This window comes from Hyaena hyaena, unplaced genomic scaffold (genome assembly GCF_003009895.1).
Source record: "Hyaena hyaena isolate Hyena2069 unplaced genomic scaffold, ASM300989v1 scaffold_88, whole genome shotgun sequence".
Lineage (NCBI taxonomy): Eukaryota > Metazoa > Chordata > Mammalia > Carnivora > Hyaenidae > Hyaena > Hyaena hyaena.
This window is the reverse complement of record NW_024080720.1, coordinates 591,099-614,204: the sequence shown is the minus strand read 5'-3', so window position 1 is coordinate 614,204 and position 23,106 is coordinate 591,099. Positions and strand designations below refer to the sequence as shown.

General features: G+C 37.6%; 1 protein-coding gene across 3 annotated transcripts in view; it reads right to left on the bottom strand.

The window, feature by feature from the left end:
- Window positions 1-2,321: 2,321 nt before the first annotated feature.
- MOSMO (modulator of smoothened) overlaps window positions 2,322-23,106 on the bottom strand; it is a 68,159-nt gene continuing 47,374 nt past the window's right edge. The window contains exons 2-4 of one of the 3 annotated variants that reach the window (XR_005528772.1): window positions 17,616-17,828; window positions 5,509-5,713; window positions 2,322-2,767 (exon numbers count right to left, since the gene is read on the bottom strand). Coding sequence is in view for 1 of the 3 variants with exons in the window: in XM_039234389.1 (XP_039090320.1) it covers window positions 12,319-12,503; window positions 17,616-17,828 (398 nt within the window). In the remaining 2 variants the exon portion in view is untranslated. Of the gene's footprint in view, window positions 2,768-5,508; window positions 5,714-11,655; window positions 12,504-17,615; window positions 17,829-23,106 lie in introns of those variants that run through there. The other 2 variants (XR_005528773.1, XM_039234389.1) reach the window with 2 other exon arrangements.

Sequence of the window (23,106 nt, the reverse complement as noted above, 5' to 3'; positions counted from 1 at the left end):
GAGGCTGGGAGATGTCTACTTAGTTCATCTAGGTAATTTCTCAAATCACTGTCTTCACTTTCTGAACCTTTAATTTTATAATTTAGAGTATGTGCTACTTGTGGTAATGATCATACAGCAGAGAACCTCTTCCGATGTTGACACTACCAGTGGCTCCTTTAGGCCAGATGGGAAACAACAAAACCCCTCAAAATAGATATTGTTTACCTACCCCCAGTTTCTGTGGGCAGAGTAGTCATGGGTTGAGACTAGTGTGGCATTTGGGAGGGCATTTCGTCTACACCCAACAAGGCAGGAGAGGAGGGACATCAGAGAGAGGTAAGAAAGTCAGAAAAGGCTGAGAGCAGCTAACCAATAGCTACTCTGTGAACAAGAGGTGAGGGTCCTTGTGCCCATCCTACTGGAAATCCTGGGTAGAAGGGGTTGGCTAGCTTTGAGATGCCAGTTTGGAAGACATGAAGGCCCAAGACACGTAGTTTGATGCCCTCACCATTCCCATTGCTCCAGGATACATAGATTTTCAACATTTTACAAGAAGTAAAACCCGATACTGAAAAGTCATTGTTACTGCTTTTTTCTACTTGAGATTACATGATACACATATTCTGGATGTATTTGCCCCAGATGGATAAAGCACAGTGAGATTTTCAGGCTGTATGACTGGAGGAAAGCTCTGTGTGGCTATGGTAGCATCTTTCTCAGCTCTCCTCAGACTGTATTTAGCTCATTTTGGCTCCATGTAAGGGATTAGAGCACAATAGGAATTTGTCTTTCTTAGGTTCTTGGAACCCATTCAGGGTCAACTCATTTCTGGCCTTTAGGAATTGTAGCCTGGTCCCATTACCCAAAATATATCGATTGTGGGATTTACTAATTCTCCCATTAGGAATTCTGTAATTCCTAATTCCAAAATAATTCCAAAAAATAATTCTATTTTTTGCTTCATGTATTTTGAAGCTCCATTATTATGAAATACACACTTAGGCCGTTATGTCTTCCTTCTTAAATCACCATTTGCTGTGGTCTGAATGTTTGTGTGTTCCCCCTAAAATTCCTATGTTAGACACTTCCCCCTAAAGTGATGGTGTTAGGATGTGAGACCTATGGGAGGGGTTAGGTCGTGAGGGCAGAGCTCTCATGAATGGGATTAATGTCCTCATGAAGGAGGGCAGACAGAGCTCCCTAGTCCCTGCTGCCCTGTGAAAACACAAAAAGTCTGTAACCCAGAAAAGAACCCTTACCCGACCACACTGGCACCCTGATCTTGGACTTTCAGCCTTTAAAATTATGAGAAATAAAAAAAAATTTAAGTGATGTTGCAGTGAACATTGTTTTACATCTTTGTGCACTGTGAGATTTTATTTCTGTAAGATAAAGACACAAAAGTAAAATATATGAATCCAGGGGTTTTATTTTAAAAGTACTCTAAAAAACAAAGTTTTTCCTTAAGTTCACAGCAAGCTCATAAGTACCTCATTGCTTTTCTCCAAATCTAGGGGAAAAAAATGAATTCCAAAGCTCTTTTAACTTCTTGATAAATACTGTAGTGTTGTGCCATTATTTAGTCTATAATTCTCCTTTTGTTGGAATGAGCATATAGTAATGACTTTGATGATTTTATCTTAAGCATTTAAAATCCCCTTTGGTTTCTGGGCATCTGGGTGGTTCAGTTGGTTAAGTATCCAACTCTTGATTTGGCTCAGGCCATGATCTCATGGTTCATGAGTTCAAGTTCCACATCGGCCTCTTTACTGACAGTGTGAAGCCTGCTTGGGATTCTCTCTCCTTTTCTTTCTGCCCCTTCTTCACTCTCTCTCTCTCTCTTTCTCAAAATAAACAAACCTAAAAAAAAGTCTCTTAAAAAATCTCCTTTGGTTTTTTTTTTTTAAATTGACATGACACATAACATTAGTTTCATGTGTACACCATAATAATTTGATATATGTATCTGTTGCAAAACTGATACCACAGTAAGTCTAGTTAACATCTAATTAGATATGTATCTTATAAGCCACCTAGTCTGTGGTATTTTGTGATAGCAGTTCAAACAGACTAAGACAGTATTATTGTGCAACATATTTTTTTAGATATTATGCTTTCTTTCTTTCCCCCATTTCAAGCAGGTGCTTTTTGTTGGGTTGACAAGAAGTAGCCTGAAGTCTACATTTTTTTTTCTGTCTTTCGTAAAATCCTAAACTAACTGAAAGATTAAAGTGATGTGCCAAATCACTGTAGGTGAGGGATGTGTTTAATGTCCAAAGAAAAGTATGAGTGTATCAGGATTCTGTCAGTTAAAAGAGACAAACCCAACTCATACTGGCTTAAGGAAAAGAGGGAATTTATTTGCTCAAACAACAGAAAAATCCAAGAATTTTCTGGCTTTGGCCATAGCTTGATCCAAAAGACAATATGATGTTAATAGAAATCTGTCTCCATTTCTCAGCTCCTTTCTTCTGTGATGGCTTTATTCCTAGGCAGGCTCTTCATGAGTGGTCAGCAAACTTGGACTCCAGTAGCATGAAGCTCCTCCCACCACAACTTAGCATCTCTTTCCCTGGAGCTCCTGGGCTCCAAAGGCCCAGGCTTGGCTTTTTGGTCACATGACTCATTCATTTCTGAAACAATTACTGTGGCTGATTGGCTGCACCTGGCTTCTGCTTCCAGTCTTGGAGCCAGAGGGTGCAATTAGTCCTTTGAAAAAAGGTGTGTTTGGTTTTTTTTTGTTCTGAATCAAAGAAGGGGACATGGGTCCTAGGCAAACATGCTTCTGAGGAAAGCCAAAGGAGAGAAAAGAGAGACAGAGGTCAAGACATCAGGTATCTGAAAATCAGATGCAGTTAGGGGCCTACTCGGTGTTTGGTAGCTTTGAGAGGCCAAGGCCTAAGAGGAAATGGAACCTTAGTCCAGGGAGAAGGTCTTCCCAGTTCACCAAACTTCACCATGGCCCGAGAGTGGGATGGACACGGAACTACTGCACCATTCAGCCTGGAATAGTTGATGTCTCAGTAGTAATAAGTGTAGACCGATGACAAATGACTAGAGGGGCTTTTTTTTAATTTTTAAAGTTTTTTAATTTTTAATATAATTTATGGTCAAATTGGCTAGCATACAGTGTATACTGCATGCTCTTGGTTTTGCGGGTATATTCCCATGGTTCATCACTTACATGCAACACCCAGTGCTCACACCAACAAGTTAGAGGGGGCTTCTTAATGTTTGAGCCATAGACCTGTGCACGACCCTAGGGTAAACCAATAATCAGATTTCCTATCAACAAGGTAGAAGGGATCTAGTTAATTGTTTTTTATTTTTTTAAGTATTACAGAGGGGACAAGATACAGCCTGTTTGGGAAAATTTTCCTGGGTGCGCAATTCCCAAAAGGGAAACAGTAAAATCAAGGGGTGACATCATCTAGTTCACCAATCAGTGAAGTTACCACATAGCAAAATTGCAGAAAGCCTGACAATGAGAGGGGAATGATGGAAGATTAAATACAACTTAATAATAACTTACATACTTTCCCCCTAACAAAATATATAACATTTATAGGTTGTTTCTAAGCAGGACTACCTTTTATGGTTGTATGCATTCCTCATCCAGAGGAAGCAAACCATAGATTCAGCTGTTCATGTCTGAGCCAAGAAATCATGCAACTGGGACAAGCTATTTTTATTTCCTTTACACTAGCCAGGACAGCAGAGGTAGTCCTCGATTTGAAGTCAGAAAACCTAGGTTTGAAACCCAGATTCAACAGTGACTAGTTACTGAAACTTGGGTAAACTGTTCATCCCTCTGATCCATGGTTTTCTGGTTTATAAAATACCACCTCCACTTCACCTTAGGAGGAGGATTAATTAAGAGGATATATGGAAAAACATAGCATAGGGGCACCTGGGTGGCTCAGTTGCTTAAGCATCTGACTTTGGCTCAGGTCATGATCTCACAGGTCATGGGTTAAAGCCCCGCATCGGGCTCTATACTGACAATGGGGAGCCTGTTTGGGAATCTCTCTCTTTTCCTCTCTCTACCCCTACCCCACTTGTGCTTTCTCTCAAAAATAAATAAAAAAGCTTACAAAAATAGCATGAATTTAATGTTAGTTTCTTTCTCCAAACTCTTATTGAATGCCATTATGTCTTAAACACAATATTTAAAGATATATGAACTGCCTTAATACGGTAGTTGATATGCTTCAGTTAGAATGTCAGTTATGATATTTAGGAAGTTTCTGTTACCTAAGACCTAACTTCATAGCAGCATTATTTGTAATAGCAAAAAACTTGGAAATAACAATGAACATCAACAAGAGAGGAAGAAAATACACACACACACACACACACGCACATACACATACACACACATATAATAAAGCCACTACAATTGCATACGATTTATATTTACTGAACAAAGATGTCCATCATAAATTTAAAAAGTAGTGGCAGGTTTGTATAATATGATCTTGCTTTTGTTAAAACAACTGAACAGGATAGACCTGTCACACACATATACACAACATGCATATATACACATATGATATACATATATTGCAAATATAGCAAAATACCTGCAAGAATACCTAATAAACTGTTAACAGTGGTAATTTCTGGAAGGTGGGTTGAAGAGGGATTTTTAACTTCTTACACTTAAAAAAAAAGTTCTACAGATGTGCTACTGTAAAAAAAAAAAAAATCCTTTGCTTGTCCCAGGATAGGGTTATGGTAACTTCTGTCTCCACAACAGCACTTAGGACAAGAAAAGTTTCTGATGACCCTGAAAGTAGAAACGAGGTGAAGTGCTACAGTGGCGTGTGTGAATGGGAGTGACACTACAATACGAGGTCACTTGGCTACTGACACTAGTAAAATATGAAGTAGTCAAAGCTTTCTTAGATAAGTGGATTATTTTTTCCTCTAGAACAATTTATCATGCATCATGGAAAGGATTTTCTTTGATTGGTTCTTCAACTGCATTTGCATTTTGCCACAGAGCAAAGCAATGTAAAAGAATGAGGTTTAAAAAAAATATATTTAAGAGGGGTGCCTGCGTGGCTCAGTCGATTAGGCATCTGATTCTTGGTTTCACTTCAGGTCCTATCTTAGGGTTCTTGAGTTTGAGCCCCACATCGGGGTTCATGCTGACAGGCAGAGGCTGTTTGGGATTCTCCCTCTTCCCCTCTCTGTGCCCCTCCCCCAGTCTCTCTTTGTCTCAAAATAAATAAACTTAAACATTTTTATTTAAGAAAATACTTCAATTGTCTAAGGCAAGTAAATTAAATATTTAAACAACATGAAAGGGGTGCCAGACCACAGCATTTATTTTAGAGATTTGCCTTGACAGATAATAGATTGATTTAATGGTGACCAAATACAATGGGAGTATTTACTAAAGGGCCATAAAATGGCCAATTGGGGATAACTACATCTAAAATGAGATCAAATCCTTGTCAACTCCATTTAGAGTAAATAATTAAAACCATCTTGGCAGAACAACATCTTTGTGAAACATACCAAATGTATGGTTTCAAGACAGCTGAGACCCAAAAGCTTGAAGAAGCCTCACAGAGTTACCTCGGGATCAACAGGGTGCTTGCATCATCCTGGTCCTTTCTGTATTAGTATCAACACAAGAGCAATGTGAATTCAGTAGTAAAGGGTCTTGAGTCCATAAAGGGTCTTGAGTAGTAATGGTCTTAGGTCTTGAATCCTAAAGAAACTGGCATATTATACAGTCAAATACTGACCAATAAAATAACTACACTTACTTATAAAAGGCTGATCTAGGAAACCCTCTGCTTTCACAGAGGATTTCTCTGAAATAATCCTGGCAGACAGGCGAATAAGTCTTTCAAATATAGTTTCATAATTTTCCTTTATAACCTAGCCCCAAATTTAATTATGATAATTCAGTTCACATGTAAAGCACTGTGCCAAGTCTCTAAGGAAAATGAGAAAGCCACCTTCCTTGAATTCAAGTTTGTAATCTAGTGATAGAGAAATATTTGTAAATAAGAATAGCAGCAACTAACAGTTGAAGGCTTACTATGTGCCCAGTGCTCTCTTCACTTTCTCATTTAAATCAACAGTAACCCTATAACATTAGCCCCATCCTATAGGTGAAAAAGACCAAGGGTCACAGAGGCTAAGTGATTTATCAAGGGTCACACAGCTAGAATTTTGGAAGCGAGATTTGAATCCAGGAACTCTACTCACTCTACTCACCCCAAATAAGTTCTTTTACAGAGGTATAAATAAAGAGGGAGAAAGTACAAAAAAACTAAGTGTGTTGCAAATATGGGAAGGATTAGGGAAAACTGCGAGGAGGAGGTAGTGCAGACACAACTAAGACAAAGAGCAGGTGTAGTGAGAGTGGAGAATAGCTGGCTTCTCCGTGTAAGGTGAAAAGACAGTGGTAACATTGTCTCCTTCCAGAGCCACAAAGCCCTTGTGGAAAGAGCAGCCCAGCTGTCCGTCAGAGTCACCAATCTTAAGGCCAGGCTGCACAAGTGAAGGAAATGAATGGACAGGCAGCTTATGTACATGCTGTATTTGTGTTAATAAAACCATAAAACTACACACACAAAAAAGATACAGTGCTGGGGAAAAAAAGACTGAAGAGACAGACTGAAGCCAGATCATGAAGCTATGTTAAAGAAGATGGGACTTCATTCTGCAGAGTGGGAATGACAGGAACTCAAAGAAATGATATGCTTTTGTGTTGATTATTCTAGGCAGAAGTTATTTGGGCAGATCGAAGTAGATGAAGATTAGTTGAAGGAAGACTGGTTCAGATGGCTGTAGAACAGGGGCAGCTGTCCTAGGTCAACCGCACAAAGACTATTTGTCAAAGGCATTTTCTCCTGGGTTGAGTGTTCTGCTGGTTGTGTGACTTTGGGAAAGCTGGTATAGTTTCCTGAGGCCTTGACGTTCATTTTCTTCACCTGGAAAATGTTAACACTGAACATGCTCTTTTAGATTTCATCCAGCTCTACAATCTTATGAGTCTCATGAGAAATCTCTTCTTGAAATTTAATCTTAGGTAGTTGTAAGTCTGTAAGTGGAACTGGGGGTGACTTGTAGCACACTTGAATGTGCTTGAAAATGTCATCCCATTGTTTTCTCCTCCTGGGAAAAGAACCAAACCTCTAAAAAAAAAATACAGCATTATACTTTCTATCTTTGATACCATTTATAAATATCTACTTTTATTTTGTTGCTGGGTAACTGTGACCCAGAAGAGCTGACTTTGCATAAGAGGAACCCAGTACTTTTAGTCTTGGTATTTTTCCTAAAATCTTCTCTACAGTGGTTAGAACAGAGCTAGTATAATAAGACTAAGTCAAAAGGTGTTTTTGGACTCATGTTACTGTGGTTTTTGTTGTTGTTGTTTTATAAGGAAGCTCTATGCCCAACGTGGGGCTTGAATTCACAACCTCGAGAGCAAGAATTGTATGCTTTACTGACTGAGCCAGTTAGGCACCTTCATGTTACTCTTTTTAAAGCCAGTCTGTTTTTTCCTAATTTATTACCAAAAAGAAGGAAAAGTATTTTCTCCCACTCTCTTAGAAGTTCAGTGGAAGTCTACCATTATAATTTCCAACTGACCTATCCATAATGTATTAATGAACTATTCAAATACCTCTCATCTGTTATATCTCAGGATTGATTTGAATGTTATAAAGATACGGTGATCAGCTCATCTCTTTTGCCTGGAACTTTCCCAGTTATAGCACTGAAAGTCTCATGTCCCAGGGAACCCCTCAGTCTCAGGCAAATGGAGATGACTGGTCACCCTAAAAAGATAAGATGCCTTCACGATCCAGAACTCAAGGATGTCCAAATCCTATCTTGTCTTTATCTTCATACTCCCCATGAGGCTCCTGTAAAGGCCATATAAAGGAGAAACAGTAGCAAAGAATAAATGCAGTGCTTTATTTGATTATTAGCTATTACTTGGCTGGGCTAAACCCAAGACCCCTCAAGAAAGGTGCAGTAAAGCTGTAATGGAGCACATGGATGATTCTAGAGACTAAGGGTCTCTGTACTCTCTTTCAACCCCAATTCTAAAATCTTATAAGCCAAGATCCTTTGGCCTGCAGTGAAGTAGACACAGAAGCAAAGATGAATGGCTTAGGTCTAAGTGTGAAGAAAAAAGAAACACAAGATGGCTGGCTTAGAGGGCCTTGGCTCAGTGGATCTCTCCCAGTCCATAAAAACATGATGCAGAAGAGACAGCCACATAGGCATGGTCTTTTACCGCTGAGTGACTCTTCTTATTGGTAATCATGGGCCCATCTACACTCTAGAATAGTAACGGCATCTCTTCCCAAGGACGATGCTGGGAGCGGGAGTCGAAGAAGAGAGGGAGACCTACCACCTGGTGCGATGCTAATGAAACCAAACCAAGAGAGGCGTGGGAGTGTCACTGTGTGAATCGGTAAAATCTCCGTAAGAAATCAACTTCTGAAGTAAAATCTTAAAGTCAAAGCTTATTTCAAAGCAATAGAAGCCTTTTTAGTTTCTTTAGTAGACAATTTATTTTGATAAACTTGCTCAATAACAAAAATACAAGTGAAGAAAATTATGTTCATTTTATACAGCTTGTATTAACAATTTGTTTTGAAACTATTAATTGAAAAATGTTATAACCAATTAGAAAACAATTCTTAATAAAGTTTGGGGTAATATACAGACCTTGATCACAAACTCTAAAATCTCTTGAGGTGATATAACTAGTAAGTCCTGTGTAGGGAATTCAACCTACACAGGCCATGTTTTTCCTTCATATATTTTTATCCTTCAAAAATTAGTTCTGAAAGACAGCTTACTGTTTTGAATTGTGAATGTAAATTTAATTTTTAAAAGAAGATCAAAGCAGGTTGATAAAACAGTTACTGCAATCAGAGTAACTTGTGGCTAGTAGTCTTTTAATAAAGACAAAATAAATGCAACATGTTCTTCCCATGAAGCCCACGATGCGAAATAATAGCTAAGAGTATATCTAAAGTTAGTTTCCAATACTTTTTCAGGGCCTTTCCTCTAAATCAATAGATTGTATGTCACCAGGACTGTTTATTATTTTACTTAAAGGATTAAACAGTGAATTCACAGAACATCAAGCAGGGATATCAAAGCTTTAGGCAAAGGGTAAAAACCAATGAAGTGTTTTGGTCATTTAGAACATTAAAAAAAAAAAAAAAAAGAGGAGCCATTCTTCAAAAACAAAACAAATGGAAGAGAAAATAGGATAAGAAGTAGAAGAGTCAGAAAAATTACATACACACATTAACAACATAGAACATGGATTACCTTTGGAAAGAATCATACTGAAATGTTTGCTTTTAATGAATCGAAGATTTTTCATGTTTACAGATGTTTAAGCATGTTCAATAGGAGCTTCCAAAAATTTCAAACTAAGTCTTGTGCAAATAAAACCTACAAATAGTTTTCAGCAGATTTTACAGTGATGTTCTTAGGTCTGAGAAGAATGCGCACACTTTAAAAACAATGTAACAGACAAAAGTTTGACAAATGATTGCACCATAAAACAGTGTTTTATATACAGTTTACAAGATATGATTTCCTGCTATAAATTAATATCGTACTATGTAGTACTTATTATAGTGACCTTTTTAAAAAGCAACTGCTGACAGTTGTCTATCTTTTCACTTACAGATTTATAGAATTTTAAATGAATGGATCCATTTCATTGTTTGGTCTGGAAGAGTACGAAGATTTGACTTCACATACTACTTGATGGGACAGTCTCAATCCTGGGTTAGAGTGCCTGACTGGTTAGAGGGAGGGTTTCCCTATCAGTCCTTTGTGCACTGGACCGCCAAGACAATGACGAAATTAAAGACAATTTAATGGTTTGGGTAATAGATACAAATAAAACCTTACATTTTGTAACCTTATATGTAATACCACTGCAAGTGAAAGAAGTAAACAGTGGGGAAATTCTTAGCAGCTGAGAAACTTTCTCTCCCCATGCTCATGATCCAGTTAAAAATATTTTGAGAAACTATTTACAATAAAATTCATCTTTTGGAAGAGAAAAGCTCTTGGTCATATCATAAATTAATTTGAACCATACTTTGCTAACACTTTATCTCAGTGGTATTAATGGTGACAACCAAAACTTTCCTTCAAAGTGATCCATTTGACTGAGGACCAATCAAATCACAATGGGAAATGCAATCCCAAATGTCCATAGAACACATCCAGTGGTTTTCTCAGAATTAACTAGACATGGTAATACTTGGGGAAGAACGGTCTCCTTCAGTCATTTCCCAAAGCTTTCTTTGACCCTGGGAAGGAAAGGTGTGACATTCCCCCGGAACACTTAAGGAAAGCGCCACAGTGGTGGTTCACCTCTTCTCCTGACTCCTGAGTGAGCTGAGACACTGGGATTTTCTTTCACAATAACATACTGCTGGGCTAACAGTAAGATATATGAATGTCAAACAAGCCAGTGTGAAACACGTCAGGCTCCTCCATTTTATTCTCTAAATATCTGAGGAGGCAGCCCCATCTCGGAAGTAATCATTTTATAATTGATAATCGAACTTTCAAAAAACAGTGCATTCATTTCTGTTTGTGTGAAGCACGGACTACACGGGACTCTAACTCTACTGGATGGGGACATCTGGGTTGCCGTTTCACTAAAGAGAAGAAAAACTCAGCTCCATTGCCAAGAAAGAACCTCCTGCCCCACATTTCAAACAGGAGGTCGTCCATAGTGTTCACCTGGAATAACAGCTAAGCACTGATATGAAAGCATGGAAACGTGGAGAAGAGAAATACTGTATTTTAAAACTATTATGGATTCAAAGGTTAGCTGCAATGCTTCTAGGAGAAAACATAAAGCTGTGGGTTTAGTACAGCCCTTTAAAGTAAATACAAAAGTGTGAGCTTTTAGCAAACAAAGGCATATAGCATATAAAGAAAATACTGTATTGCTCAGGTTTTTGGTAAAGGAGATGTGTTAATACTGCATACAGATGAAAAGAACACAAATTTCATTTTTATAGCAGAGCAAAGTTAGTGTTGGAGATAGCCAAAATATTATAAATGGATATTAGAAGTGAACTTTGTATTTATGTAAAGTTGTGTGCTTGAACACAGAAAATGCATTATTCATGTAACAGACTGAGCCAGTAGAAAAAGAGAGCCTTTGTACAACAGACAACAGTTGCCAATAATTTAAAGTGTCAGATTCCCCAAATTATAACGTTTTACGTGATCTTACCTTCTACAATCATATACAAATAAATTAACCCTACAAAGAATTTTAGCTTAACTTAAAGTTGGATCTAGAAAGGTATGGGATTATTTGTACCTATTACAAAAACCTGTTAAAATCAAGGGCTGCTACAAAGAATGAGGTAAACTGAAGACTCTCTCCACTACGCAGCCTTCAGATAAATGGCTTTTTTTTCTATTGAGTTCTAGGTTTGCACACCACAGTGTTTTGCTAGCAAAGCATTCAGAGTTCTCTTCCAGGAACTGTTTGCATGTGTGTGTATATAAATTTACACACACATACACACACACACACACATATATACACACTGTATACTGCATCAGCAAAATATATATATTATATATATATTTATATAAATATAAGGAATATTTCCCCCACCCACCCACCCCCAACATGTTTCTTAGTGTTTGTTTGATTTTTTTGTTTTGTTTTGTACACAGAGAATAGGGAATTTCAGGATTTTTACATACATTTTAGCAAACAAGTTTTGATCTATTGGCTTCTTGGTGTACTAATGCAACAGCAAATCATTGTGGTGCCAAAGGCTCATACCATTACAAGGAAGCTGTGAACACTAATTTCTTAGGAGGTGAGGCCAGCCCCACATGAACTTCTCTTGTAACCCTCTGGTCCACCATGATTCATAAATACTTAGACTTTTTCCCCCCTCAATTAATCATTAGACGTTAAAAACAGAACAAAAAAGAGTCACAAAGGGCCACATGCTTTTCGGTATAAAGCATTCTCCTTCACTAGGTTGCTATCACAGTGCAGACCTGACTGCCTGAATATGCTCAGGAGATTTAGTCAATATTGTCTGTATTTGGTTATGGAAAAGGCTCTCCTTATTTGTTTGTTTGTTTTGTTTTTAAATCCAAAGTGCATAGTGAAAACAAATCAAAGCATTTTTTTTTTCCTTTTCAGCATCAGTTTCATCTAAGCATCTTCCTATGAGAGGACTACTCAGATGCCTTGCCTTTGTCCTCTCCCCTCCAAAAATAAAAAAATAAAATAAAATTAAACATAATAAAAGAGTTGAGCAAATTAGACATTCATCAGCCTGGTAAACAAACTTTGCCAGCAAATAGAAGTCCTACTATTGTAAAGAAAATTGATAAGACAAAAAGTACGTATGATGACCCAACTACTGTGTTGTTGGGTAATTTATAAGGTTGACCTCCGACTTCATTGATGTAAAATCCTATTGGAAATATTAGGGCAGCCATACAGAAAAGGATCACTGTAAAACAAACCAAAACACAACATTAGTAACATGGTTTGGTGATGAAGAAAACAATGAAAATCTGGCACAAAGGAAGTTTAAAAGAAGTGTTGTGGGTTGATAACATGGTCAAACCTGTTAAAACATGGAGCACTTGTCAAAAGATTTACATATACTATATATCACATAATATCCACAAAGCCTAACAACTAAATACAGTAAAAGCCTTCTATGTAAGTGTTAAGACGATTTTGAATATCAGCATTAAGAAAGGCCTCCAAACCTACTAAGTGCTTATGTCGACTATTCTTTTTTTTAACTTCAAATTTAATTTCAGTATATTTAACATACAGTGTTAGGTTAGTTTCAGGTGTTTGCATAAACTATACCTGAGCATTTAAAGCAGTGATTAAGGGTTCTGGCTAGAATCAGATGGGGGTTACGTTCTGGCTCCACTACTTACTAGCTGTGTAATCTTAGGCTTCTGGTTTCTTTTTAAAAATGGGGTAAATACCAGAAGGATAAACAAAACAATGTCAAGTCCCTGGCATGGTGACAGGCTGACAGTATGTGCTGAAAACATGTTGCATATTATGATCATCATAGTTATTATTCTGCTAATTCTCTGCCCTTTCAGTTGGTATTAGAAGGAAATGCAGAAAAGGCACACACAAATACAGTACTAGTTCTCTTACTGATTTAAAATCATCTAGTGGAAAGAATTCTGAGATGATTAGCAAACTCTCTCATTATGGACAATATCAGAAAAAAATAAAACTCTCAGGTTTCTGAGTACACAGAGGTCAAAGCGGGACAAAAGGACCTTCTTTTTGTATACAAACACAATGAAATACTGTATATTATTTGCTAAAATGTTTCAAGAAAGGTATCAGAAAACCCAATATCTGGGTAGAGTTCCAAAGTCCTCTATTTCAGCAAACAGTTTGCTCCCCTGGGCTACCAAAGAAACACTCTTCTTAGTGAACAAAAACTACCTACTGATAGGCTAGCTTTTTAAGGAAATATTTTATGCTTTTTGAAAGAGCAGTAGTCAAATATTTACAGTCCTTCAAATTTCTTTGGAGGCAGAAACATTTTTTCAGTGTGATGTGAAGAAAGGTTACTATACTCCCTGCACGAGAAGGGTTTGAAGCTTTCCATCATTAACCAAATGAGAAACTTTTTCCAAGCTAAACATAACTTTTTTCTGTATCAGGAATACAGAGTCCTGGATAAACATACCAGCCAACACTTGTCCTAAATTGTTTGTGTTAATCAACAGATTTAATAGGCAAATCCTAGAAAGCCAATTAGGAATCTTTTCCTGGAAGAAGTATCTCTAGGGTAATATCCAAGGTATTAAGAAGTAACATTTAATTAATACACTAGCTTAAGGAACACATCAGCATTCTGTTTGCTTTGCACCACTTAGGTGGATTCTTTTATATTATACAGACAGACATAGAATCTATTTCCTTTTGGGCCAATGGCCAGACCAAATAATGTTAAATAAGTGAATTTGGATTCTTGTAGATGCCTACTACAGAACAAATGAAAAATTCAGATATTACGAATGAGATATTTTGGGCTTTCTGTTGTATAGTCAGCAGTAGAAGACTATTAGTACTGTCAATGCCCAGTTATCTGTGTCATCTGTCACCAATTTCTAATGCTTATGCCTCAATATGGTTTGGTGAGTAAAATGAAACCACAATCTACATAGGTATACACAATTTAATAGAAAAACAATGAGATAATGTTATTGCTTTAAAAACAACTTCTTTCTTAGTGTTGACTAATCTAATCTCAAGAAACAATTTTTAAGTGCTTTAGAGGTATGCAGATATCCCAATTGTTCATTCTGTCAATTAATGTGCCAACTTCATTCCTATCCTTTTCCATTTTCTACTGTAAAATAAAACCTATCCTTTATAATGGAGTAATCATTTAATGACTATATTTAAAGTAGAGTTTAATATTTTATAATAGTTAAATATTTTCCAAGCTAGTTAGGAAAAGCTTAATCAAATGTTAAGGAAGCAATAAACTCCTATTCAATCTAATCTTGGTTTTTAATTCAAAGAATTAAGTTCTCTATACTTCTGGGAAGATTTAATGTAAGTAGATGAGTTTTATTTTAAGCTATTGGGACCTGTGAAGTTACTTTAGATCTTAAAACATTATTATTATTTTTATTTTTAAAGATTTTATTTATTTATTTTTTTAATGTTTAGTTTTGAGAGAGACAGAGTGCAAGCAGGGGAGGGACAGAGAGAGAGGGAAACACAGAATCTGAAGCAGGTTCCAGGCTCTGAGCTGTCAGTGCAGAGCCTGATGTGGTGCTCAAACCCACAAGCCATGAGATCATGACCTGAGGTGAAGTCAATACATTTAACCGACTGAGCCACCCAGGCTCTACCTTAAAATATTATTAATGTAAAGGTACCCAGGTGGCTCAGTTGGCTAAGCATTTGGGTCTTGATTTCAGCTCAGGTCATGATCTCAGTTTCGTGAGTTCAAGTCCTGTATCAGGCTTTGCATTGACAGCATAGGGCCTGCTTGGGATTCTCCCTCCATCTCCGTCTCTCTCTCTCTCTATCTCTCCCTCAAAATAAATAAACTTAAAAATATTGTTAATGCTGATAATATCAACTTTTGACAATTAAATTTTGGGTTCTAAATAAGTCTGTAAAGACAATAACTTCAAATCTTCTATGGCACAGGTTTCTTGGTGGTGAGAGCTAGATATTGGGTGTACTGGGAGATGAGAATGTAAATTATGGTGCCAGAATAAAGGATTAAGGGTCAGACTTGAAGAAAAAACCACATCTTTGTTACCCTTGCCCTCAGAGGCAAGCTGTAACATGTGTGGCTGTCCTCTGATAGTTCCCCACTGTGTAAACCTATCAGAAAATGTTACTCTGACATTCTGACCAAAACTATAGTTTAAGTGGAATAGAAATATATAAAATAGAGATGAAGTACATTTTCAAAGGCTGAGTGGAAACACCAGGGGGAGCTCAATCCCTCTGAAGACTGTCACCCCAGCCGACTAGCTCTGCTAACAAAAACGACCTACTGAAGGAAGCACACAAGAGTAATGCAGCTGTGCTTGCTTAGATGACATTAACTAGGAGATACAGTTGAGCTAAAAAATCAAGGTACAGAACAGTATAAATAGAATATATATTTATGGGACATTCACACATATACACATACGTTTCTATGCTTATTAGGACACCTCTGGTGAGCAATCCCCAAAACTGGTAACAGTCGTTGCTTCCAGCAAAGAGATATTGAGTGGCTAGCTGACAGAGTCACAAGTAACACTTACTTTTCACCTGGGGACCCTTTCTTAGGCTTTGAATTATGTACCATATGCACATATTATTTTTTAAAGTTATGATTTTAAATCCTTAAACTAAACAATAAAGAGAAAATATTCTGTTGAAAGGAAATGAAAAACAAGATGACCCTAGTTCTTTTCCTTTATTGGGTCACAAGAATCAATGGCTCCCATAAACATTTTAATGGTTTCTTTGACTCATACTAAAGTAGTGTTAATATTAAACTATATTTTTGATTTCTAGTATTCAGAGCATATGCATTCCCAATTTTAACTAAGTCCAGCAACTAAATACTCCTTTTCTTTGATTTTATTTTACTTCTTAAAGAATGAATTCTATCTGGATAAGTAATGTATCTGTGTAACAATTCTCTTTAAAGTCTTCATCAATACCGTTTAATTTAGCAGCACTGTCTCTACAGCTGCCTGTGGGCCCTACTATATAGAAAAGAATGGTCTCAGGAGGTCTGTTTGACCTCAAACAGGTCCTCAGCTTGTTTTACATTTCTTAAGAAGAATGAAGACTCTTGTAGTCAAAGGCAAGTTGATGTAAGTTTTAAAATTAAGGGAGATATTTAGACAAAAATAAAACAGAGCCAGAAATATACACATTAAAGCGTTTCACAGAGAGATAGGGAGAAATGGAGACTCATGAAGTAATATTCCTATCTTCGGGCCTTTAAGGATAAATTGAGCTCTAACACTAATGGGGAGACATGGGATTGTGCTTTACCTCTACCATACAAGTTCTAAATGAAAATATCAAGTGAAAGTAAGCTGTATTATAATATTAATTCTTTACAGCTTATGCAAACCTGAGATAATTATAAGGCACTGAATTAGAAGTTAAATCCCATGGTATCTGGCATAAGTATTGTTATCCTGTTCTTTAGATAACTTTACTTTTTATTTAAAAGTTAAAAAGCCCAAGAATATTACAATATAAATACATCTCCATTGCCATTTTGGGCCAGATAAGTCTTTGTGGTCGGGAGTGTTCTGCCCTATCCCTGGCCTCTACTCAAAATATCAGTAGGATCCCCTTCGCTGTGACAATCAAAAATGTTCCCAGACACTGACAAATGTCCTCTCTCCCTGGAGGAAGGGAAGCAAAATTACTTTAGAGAGAAAAAAGGAAGAAAGCAAAATTATAGAAATATCTTTTCTTTGTTCATTTTTTACTGTTTTTAATTTGGGAAAAGCCTGTGATGTGTTGGGAAATTAAATTATCTTGCAAAGTACAAGAGAATGTATAATATATATCATACCCTGGGGCATAGCTTAATGGAGTAAGAAATGTTGATAAATAATTATCGAACAACCATATGTGCTGATTTTTCAATGGTCCCACAACAGCTCACAGTAGAAACTCAAAATTAATGATACTGAAAAGCAAATCACTATCTTAATCTAATTTATATTTCTGTATATTTTCTTCTAAATTTATCTTTATTTGGTAGAGGATGCCAATATATTTAAGAAGAGTAAAAGACTCAGGTTAGTGGTAGCACTGAGCCACAGACCTGGAACACTTAGGTAACAATGTAAGCAAAAATAAAATTCATCAAGATAGCATTTCATACAAAGCAATTAAGGTTTTGGATGTCTTGGTCTCATGGTGAGAATTCTGAAGAACTGACGGGGCTGCGTAGAGTCTATATGATGGCCAGAGCAGGGGTACTCTTTGATGATTATGGAGTCCTTATTACTGATTCTGGATTATCTTCGTTAAACTACCAGAGTGTGCGCCTTCTAGACAAATTTGGTGAGTACAGGTTACTTACTTCCAGTGAAGGCTATCCATCGAGCATATTTTGTAGCTTCTCTTCGCCAGTGGGAAGCCACCAGCAAACCACATGTGACAGTCAATGAAATGATTCCCATGATGATAAAAAACAGTGTGGTGACCCACTCTGGGGGAAGCCGAGGTGGGATGCACGTCCGGTCTCGTCCATGGATTGTCTGACACTGTCGCACAAGGCCCACAGTGAGTGCTCCTGGGGAGATGCAAAAGGTGGGAATAACTGAGTGGGTTTGTCATTCCCAGGGAATATTCCCCACCAACACCCCTTGAGTCCTTAAATCTTATTTCTGCGGGTCACTCAGGCACTTAATTCCACTGAGTCTTACTATTCAGCATTCTGTAGTACACAATGTAATCATACTTAACATACAAAATGAACTTTAAAAAAAATCACAAAACCACAAGAGACAGTTCTTTCAGTCATTCATTTAAACAAGTACTTTTCAGAGCACTTGTGTCAGGCAATGTTCTGGGCTCTAGGGAAATAACAACAAGCAAGACAGATGAGGCTCTTGCTCTTACTGAACTTACATACTCTCAGGAAGAACTTTTCTATTCTCAGATCCAAGACTCAATGTATATTATTTGATTTTGGATGAGAAAAAAACCCCTTTCAGGAAAATGAAGGCAAACTTGAAATATCTAATCATAATATAGAGATAAAATTAAATACTAGATTAAATATTAGAATGAACATATTTTATTAAAGTTAAAAAGCCTAAAAATATTACAATATATTGTAATACTTTTTCATTAAATTCAAGAAAACGCTGGGAAAACTGGTAGGTTCCCCCCATTTGGTAAGCTCAACAATTTGCATACAACATACAATTGTCTGGACTGCTAAACCATTTGTAGCACGCTTCAGCAGAAAAGCAAAGACGTTAGTGGTAATTTTTCAAATGCCCCCTCTCCCATTTAAATAGCATGAAAGTGATTTTTATAAAACAGGTTATTTTTACATAAACATGTTCTTATGTCAAACTCAAGAAACCCCTCTATCAAATTTGGGGTGAATTGATTTACAGAAACCCAGATATGGAAGGCAAAAGTATTTATTTTATTCTCTTTTTCATTAAGAAGAACAATTAAAATGTTACTTTTGAGTGAAAACTGCTTGTTTCTCCCTTTTAGAGCAACTACCAATGGAAAGACTGTTGTCTAAAATACAAGAAAAGAAATTCCTGGAACCACTGAAAACATAGTAGACTTCTACATCTTTTTTTGGTCTTAATTATTTTCTCAATTTGAACAAAAACATCAACACCACCACCAACAAAAACACATTAACCTCAAAATCACAGCACTTGCCACAAACAAGTTCCTTTTTCGAGGAAAGTCAGTAAGAATTCCTAGGGACATTTTGGGAAGCTGCCTTGGTGGGCAAAGATAGACCAGAGCTGGACATGAGGATATGGATGCCTGTGTGGTTGATGTGACTGATGAAAGGGGGGCAAGGGGGAGACAAGGAGAGGAAGGGAAGGGGGAGGGAGAAAGAGAGAAAGGGGGGAGAGAGAGAGAGAGAGAGAGAGAGAGGCAGGCTATTAAGCAGCCTCCATGTGCAGAGTGGAGCCTGACTCCGGGCTTAATCCCACAACCCCGGGTTCACCACCTGAGCCAACTGGATATGAAATCAAGAGTAGGACACTCAACTGCCAAGGCCACCTGGCGCCTGTGCAACCTGTGTTTTGCCACTGATATATTTTTAGAAATAAACCAAGTGTTCAAAGAAAATGAAGCAAAAAATCAGTTCTCTGAAAACTGAGTTGTAGTTCCCTGCTCCCCCCCCCATGCTATTCTGACAACTCCTTTGACTGAGTGGAAGAAGAGTACTCAAACAAGTTGTACCCTTTTCTCTGAAATCATCCAATATTTATGCCCATCTTGTGATCTCTACATAGGTAAACATCATTATAATTTGGGATCATCTCCGGCAGAATGGAGACATATGAGGGTTGGGAGGGGAATAGAGAGTGAGCAAACCTTTATAACAATGCCACACGCTGTCCCTTCTAGGTGCTGCTTGGAGCTCAGTGACTTAGTAGGTCTAAGAGAAGTAAATAAGTTCAAAGTTTCTGACACTTAATTGCTAACCTTGAAATTGCCTGAACCAGAAAAAGGCAGAGGGTAGGATGAGTAGGTACCAGGAAGTTGCCTAATTGTTTTTAAACTGAAACAGTAAAAAGTTTCATTGAAAAGAAAAGTTGGGGGATAGAGCTTGTCTTATTATGATAAAAGCATTTTATTATAATTTTGGAAATAAAGAAGGTATTCACAGTAATGCTCAAGAATGAAAGGAAACTACCCTTGATCATTCAGCAAAAAGACTTCAAACAAATTACCGCCTATAGTCACTATCCCATTTATAAAACTGTAATTGCTCTAAGAATAGACAATAGGCAATGAAAAATCCTCTGACAAAATCCAATATTGTGGATTCTGACTACAGCAGTAACTTTCTTCACAATTTAAGAAAGTTTTATTGGTAACTCTATATAACTAATGGACTTAGGTCTACATTTGATAACTACCTTTTGTTGAGAAATATTTAAAATTGTGGGTCCAGTAACTAAACTATCTCTCCTTCAAAATATTTGAGTATTCTTTTTTTTTTTTAATATTTTTATTTATTTCTAGGGGAGAGAGAGAGAGAGACAGCGAGAGCAGGGGAGGGTCAGAGAGAGAGGGAGACACAGACTCTGAAATAGGCTCCAGGCTCTGAGCTGGCAGTCAGCACAGAGGCTGACATGGGGCCCGAACCCACGAACCGCGAGATCATGACCTAAGCGAAAGTCAGACGCTTAACCGACTAAGCCACACAGGTGCCCCTAAAATATTTGAGTATTCTTATATTACCTCTTACTTCCTGTTTACAGACAAAGCAGAGTGTTAGGGCTCAAATTCAACATAACCTCCTGTGCCTGTAGATTGTTAAGCTCTCTGAAGGGGGTTGTTCTTGTTTCTCCTGACTGGCATAACACACCAAGTGAACAGAAATAGAACAACTAAGAAAATGAAAATGAAAAGTGTCCCTTCTACAAACCAAAAGGAAATAACCTGACAGATGTTCAGTTTAAAAATTTTTTTTAATGTTTTACTTATTTCTGAGAGAGAGTGAGAGACAGCGTGAGCAGGGAAGGGTCGGAGAGAGAGGGAGATACAGAATCTGAAGTAGGCTTCAGCCTCTGAGCTAGCCGTCAGCACAGAGCCCAACACGGGGCTTGAACCCACGAACTGTGAGATCATGACCTGAGCCGAAGGTGGATGCTTAACCGACTGAGCCACCCAGGTGCCCCCAGATGTTCAGTTTTTTTTTTTTTAATGTTTTATTTATTTCTAGGAGAGAGAGAGAGAGAGACAGAGTGAACAGGGGAGGGTCAGAGAGAGAGGGAGTCACAGACTGAAACATGCTCCAGGCTCTGAGCTGGCAGTCAGCACAGAGCCGGAGGGGGGACCCGAACCCACAAACCGCGAGATCATGACCTAAGCGAAAGTCGGACACTTAACCGACTAAGCCACCCAGGTGCCCCCAGACGTTCAGTTTTAAAAGCAGAGTTATACGCCTATATTTACAAAAGTCCTTATTATCACACATCAAGACCAAATACTCATTTGGAAGCAGCTACATTCTGGAAGAAAAGATTGCTGAAGCTAGCTGAGAGCCCTAAGATATACTGTATATAAGAACATCAGCTGACAAAAATTTTATTGAATGTCTTTGTGCCCAGCACTGCTATAGTGGTCAGAAATTCTAAAAACCAATATTCTGTCACACTTTTAGTGAAAATAGACTTTCCTTAAATAAATTATAGGAGGGCTATACAAAGAGTCAACATTGCCACTATAATTCTTTCTCTTGAGTAAGACTCTAGGTCAATATAGTTTCTATCATAGTCACATATTTTCCATAAGCTGTCTGGGGAGAGGAATCTGCAAAGGTTAACTGTGCTGCCACTATTACATCTTGTAAATTCAGGTACTGTTAGAACCCAAACTCACACCAGGTCTTTAAATTTCATCTTTTACCTCAAAGAATTATCTCCTGTTTGTAGATTCAAATCCATCTCTCATGTTGACTAGCCAAGACCTTTTACATCCTCCAAATTCTCTGGACACTTTTAGTCTGTATCACACAATCACGCACTTGATTTTAAGGTAGCTTCTTTTTTTATCTCAAACAGAAAATGGGCTTTTCAGGAGAGAACTGAACCTTCTACTTCACTGGAACAGCCACCTCCCCCACCAAATGGCCTGCAGCAGTGGGCACAAAGCAGGACTTAATAAGCATTTCGCGAACTTGAAAGAATTAAAAACAAGCTAAATTTAAAATCATGCAGGATTAAATAGGTTCTTATGTAGACCTTGTCTTACTCAGTGTGATTTCCTAAGGCACACTAATTAATCATTAACCACAAGCTCAACCATTCACTAATTTTTGTTTTATCCAATAGATCTTTTGCCTCTTTAAGGGGCCTATAATTCTATTTCCCAAACAGCCAATCCATCTTTACCCTGCAGCTGTTTCCTAGGTAACCAATCCAGCCAAATAAAAGACTTCCACACAATAGGAAAAAGGAAACCAAACTAGGAGCTATAGCATCCCACATGCCTTTCAGTAGTTCACCTGTGAGTCATTACACACAAAAGGAAGTCACAAGTCTTACCCTGTTGAGTGGGGTATCTTAACTAAAGAGGCTTTTGACTCTTGATATCTATAGATCCAGGCACTGTTGAAACGATTTAGCACAGCTAGTCTGAGCATGTCTGCTGTCACAAAGAGGATGATTATAAGGCATGTCATCACTATAAGTAAAAGCTGTGTCACAGAAAATCGGACACACAGGGCTTATAAAGCAGAGAGGCACACAAATCCAACAGAATCTGTCAGGGCTAATCATGTCCAGTAAATGCTGGCCAACCTGGCCACAGAGAGCAGTGGGATGACATGGTTCTGATGAGAAGCCAGGTGTTAATAGGACTGAGGATCTCGTGTGTATGAAGATTCACTTATTCCCTGCTGTTTTCATGATTTTACGTCTTTGGTTTTTGACTGACTATGATGTGTCAGGGTGTGGATTACTTAGAGTCCATCCTCCTTGGAATCTGCAGAGATTCTTCAAAATGCAGACTTAAAATTTTCATCAAATTTAGAGAGATGTCAGCCATTATTCTTTCCGCCCCTTTCTTTCTTCTCCTTCTGGGACTCCCATTATGTGTATGCTGGTAATGTCCCATTAGTCTCTCAATTGATCAGTTCAGTTTTTATTATTTCTTTCTGCTTCTCAGATTAAATATTTCAACTGACTCATCTTCAATTTTGCAGATTTAAATTTGCCAATTTTTCATTTCAGTTATTGTACTTTTCAACTCTAGAATTTCTATTTTCTTCTTATAATTTCCATCATTTTATTAGATATTCTCTATGAGACATTGTTCTTTAAGTCTTTATACCTGGGTTCCTTTATTTTTTG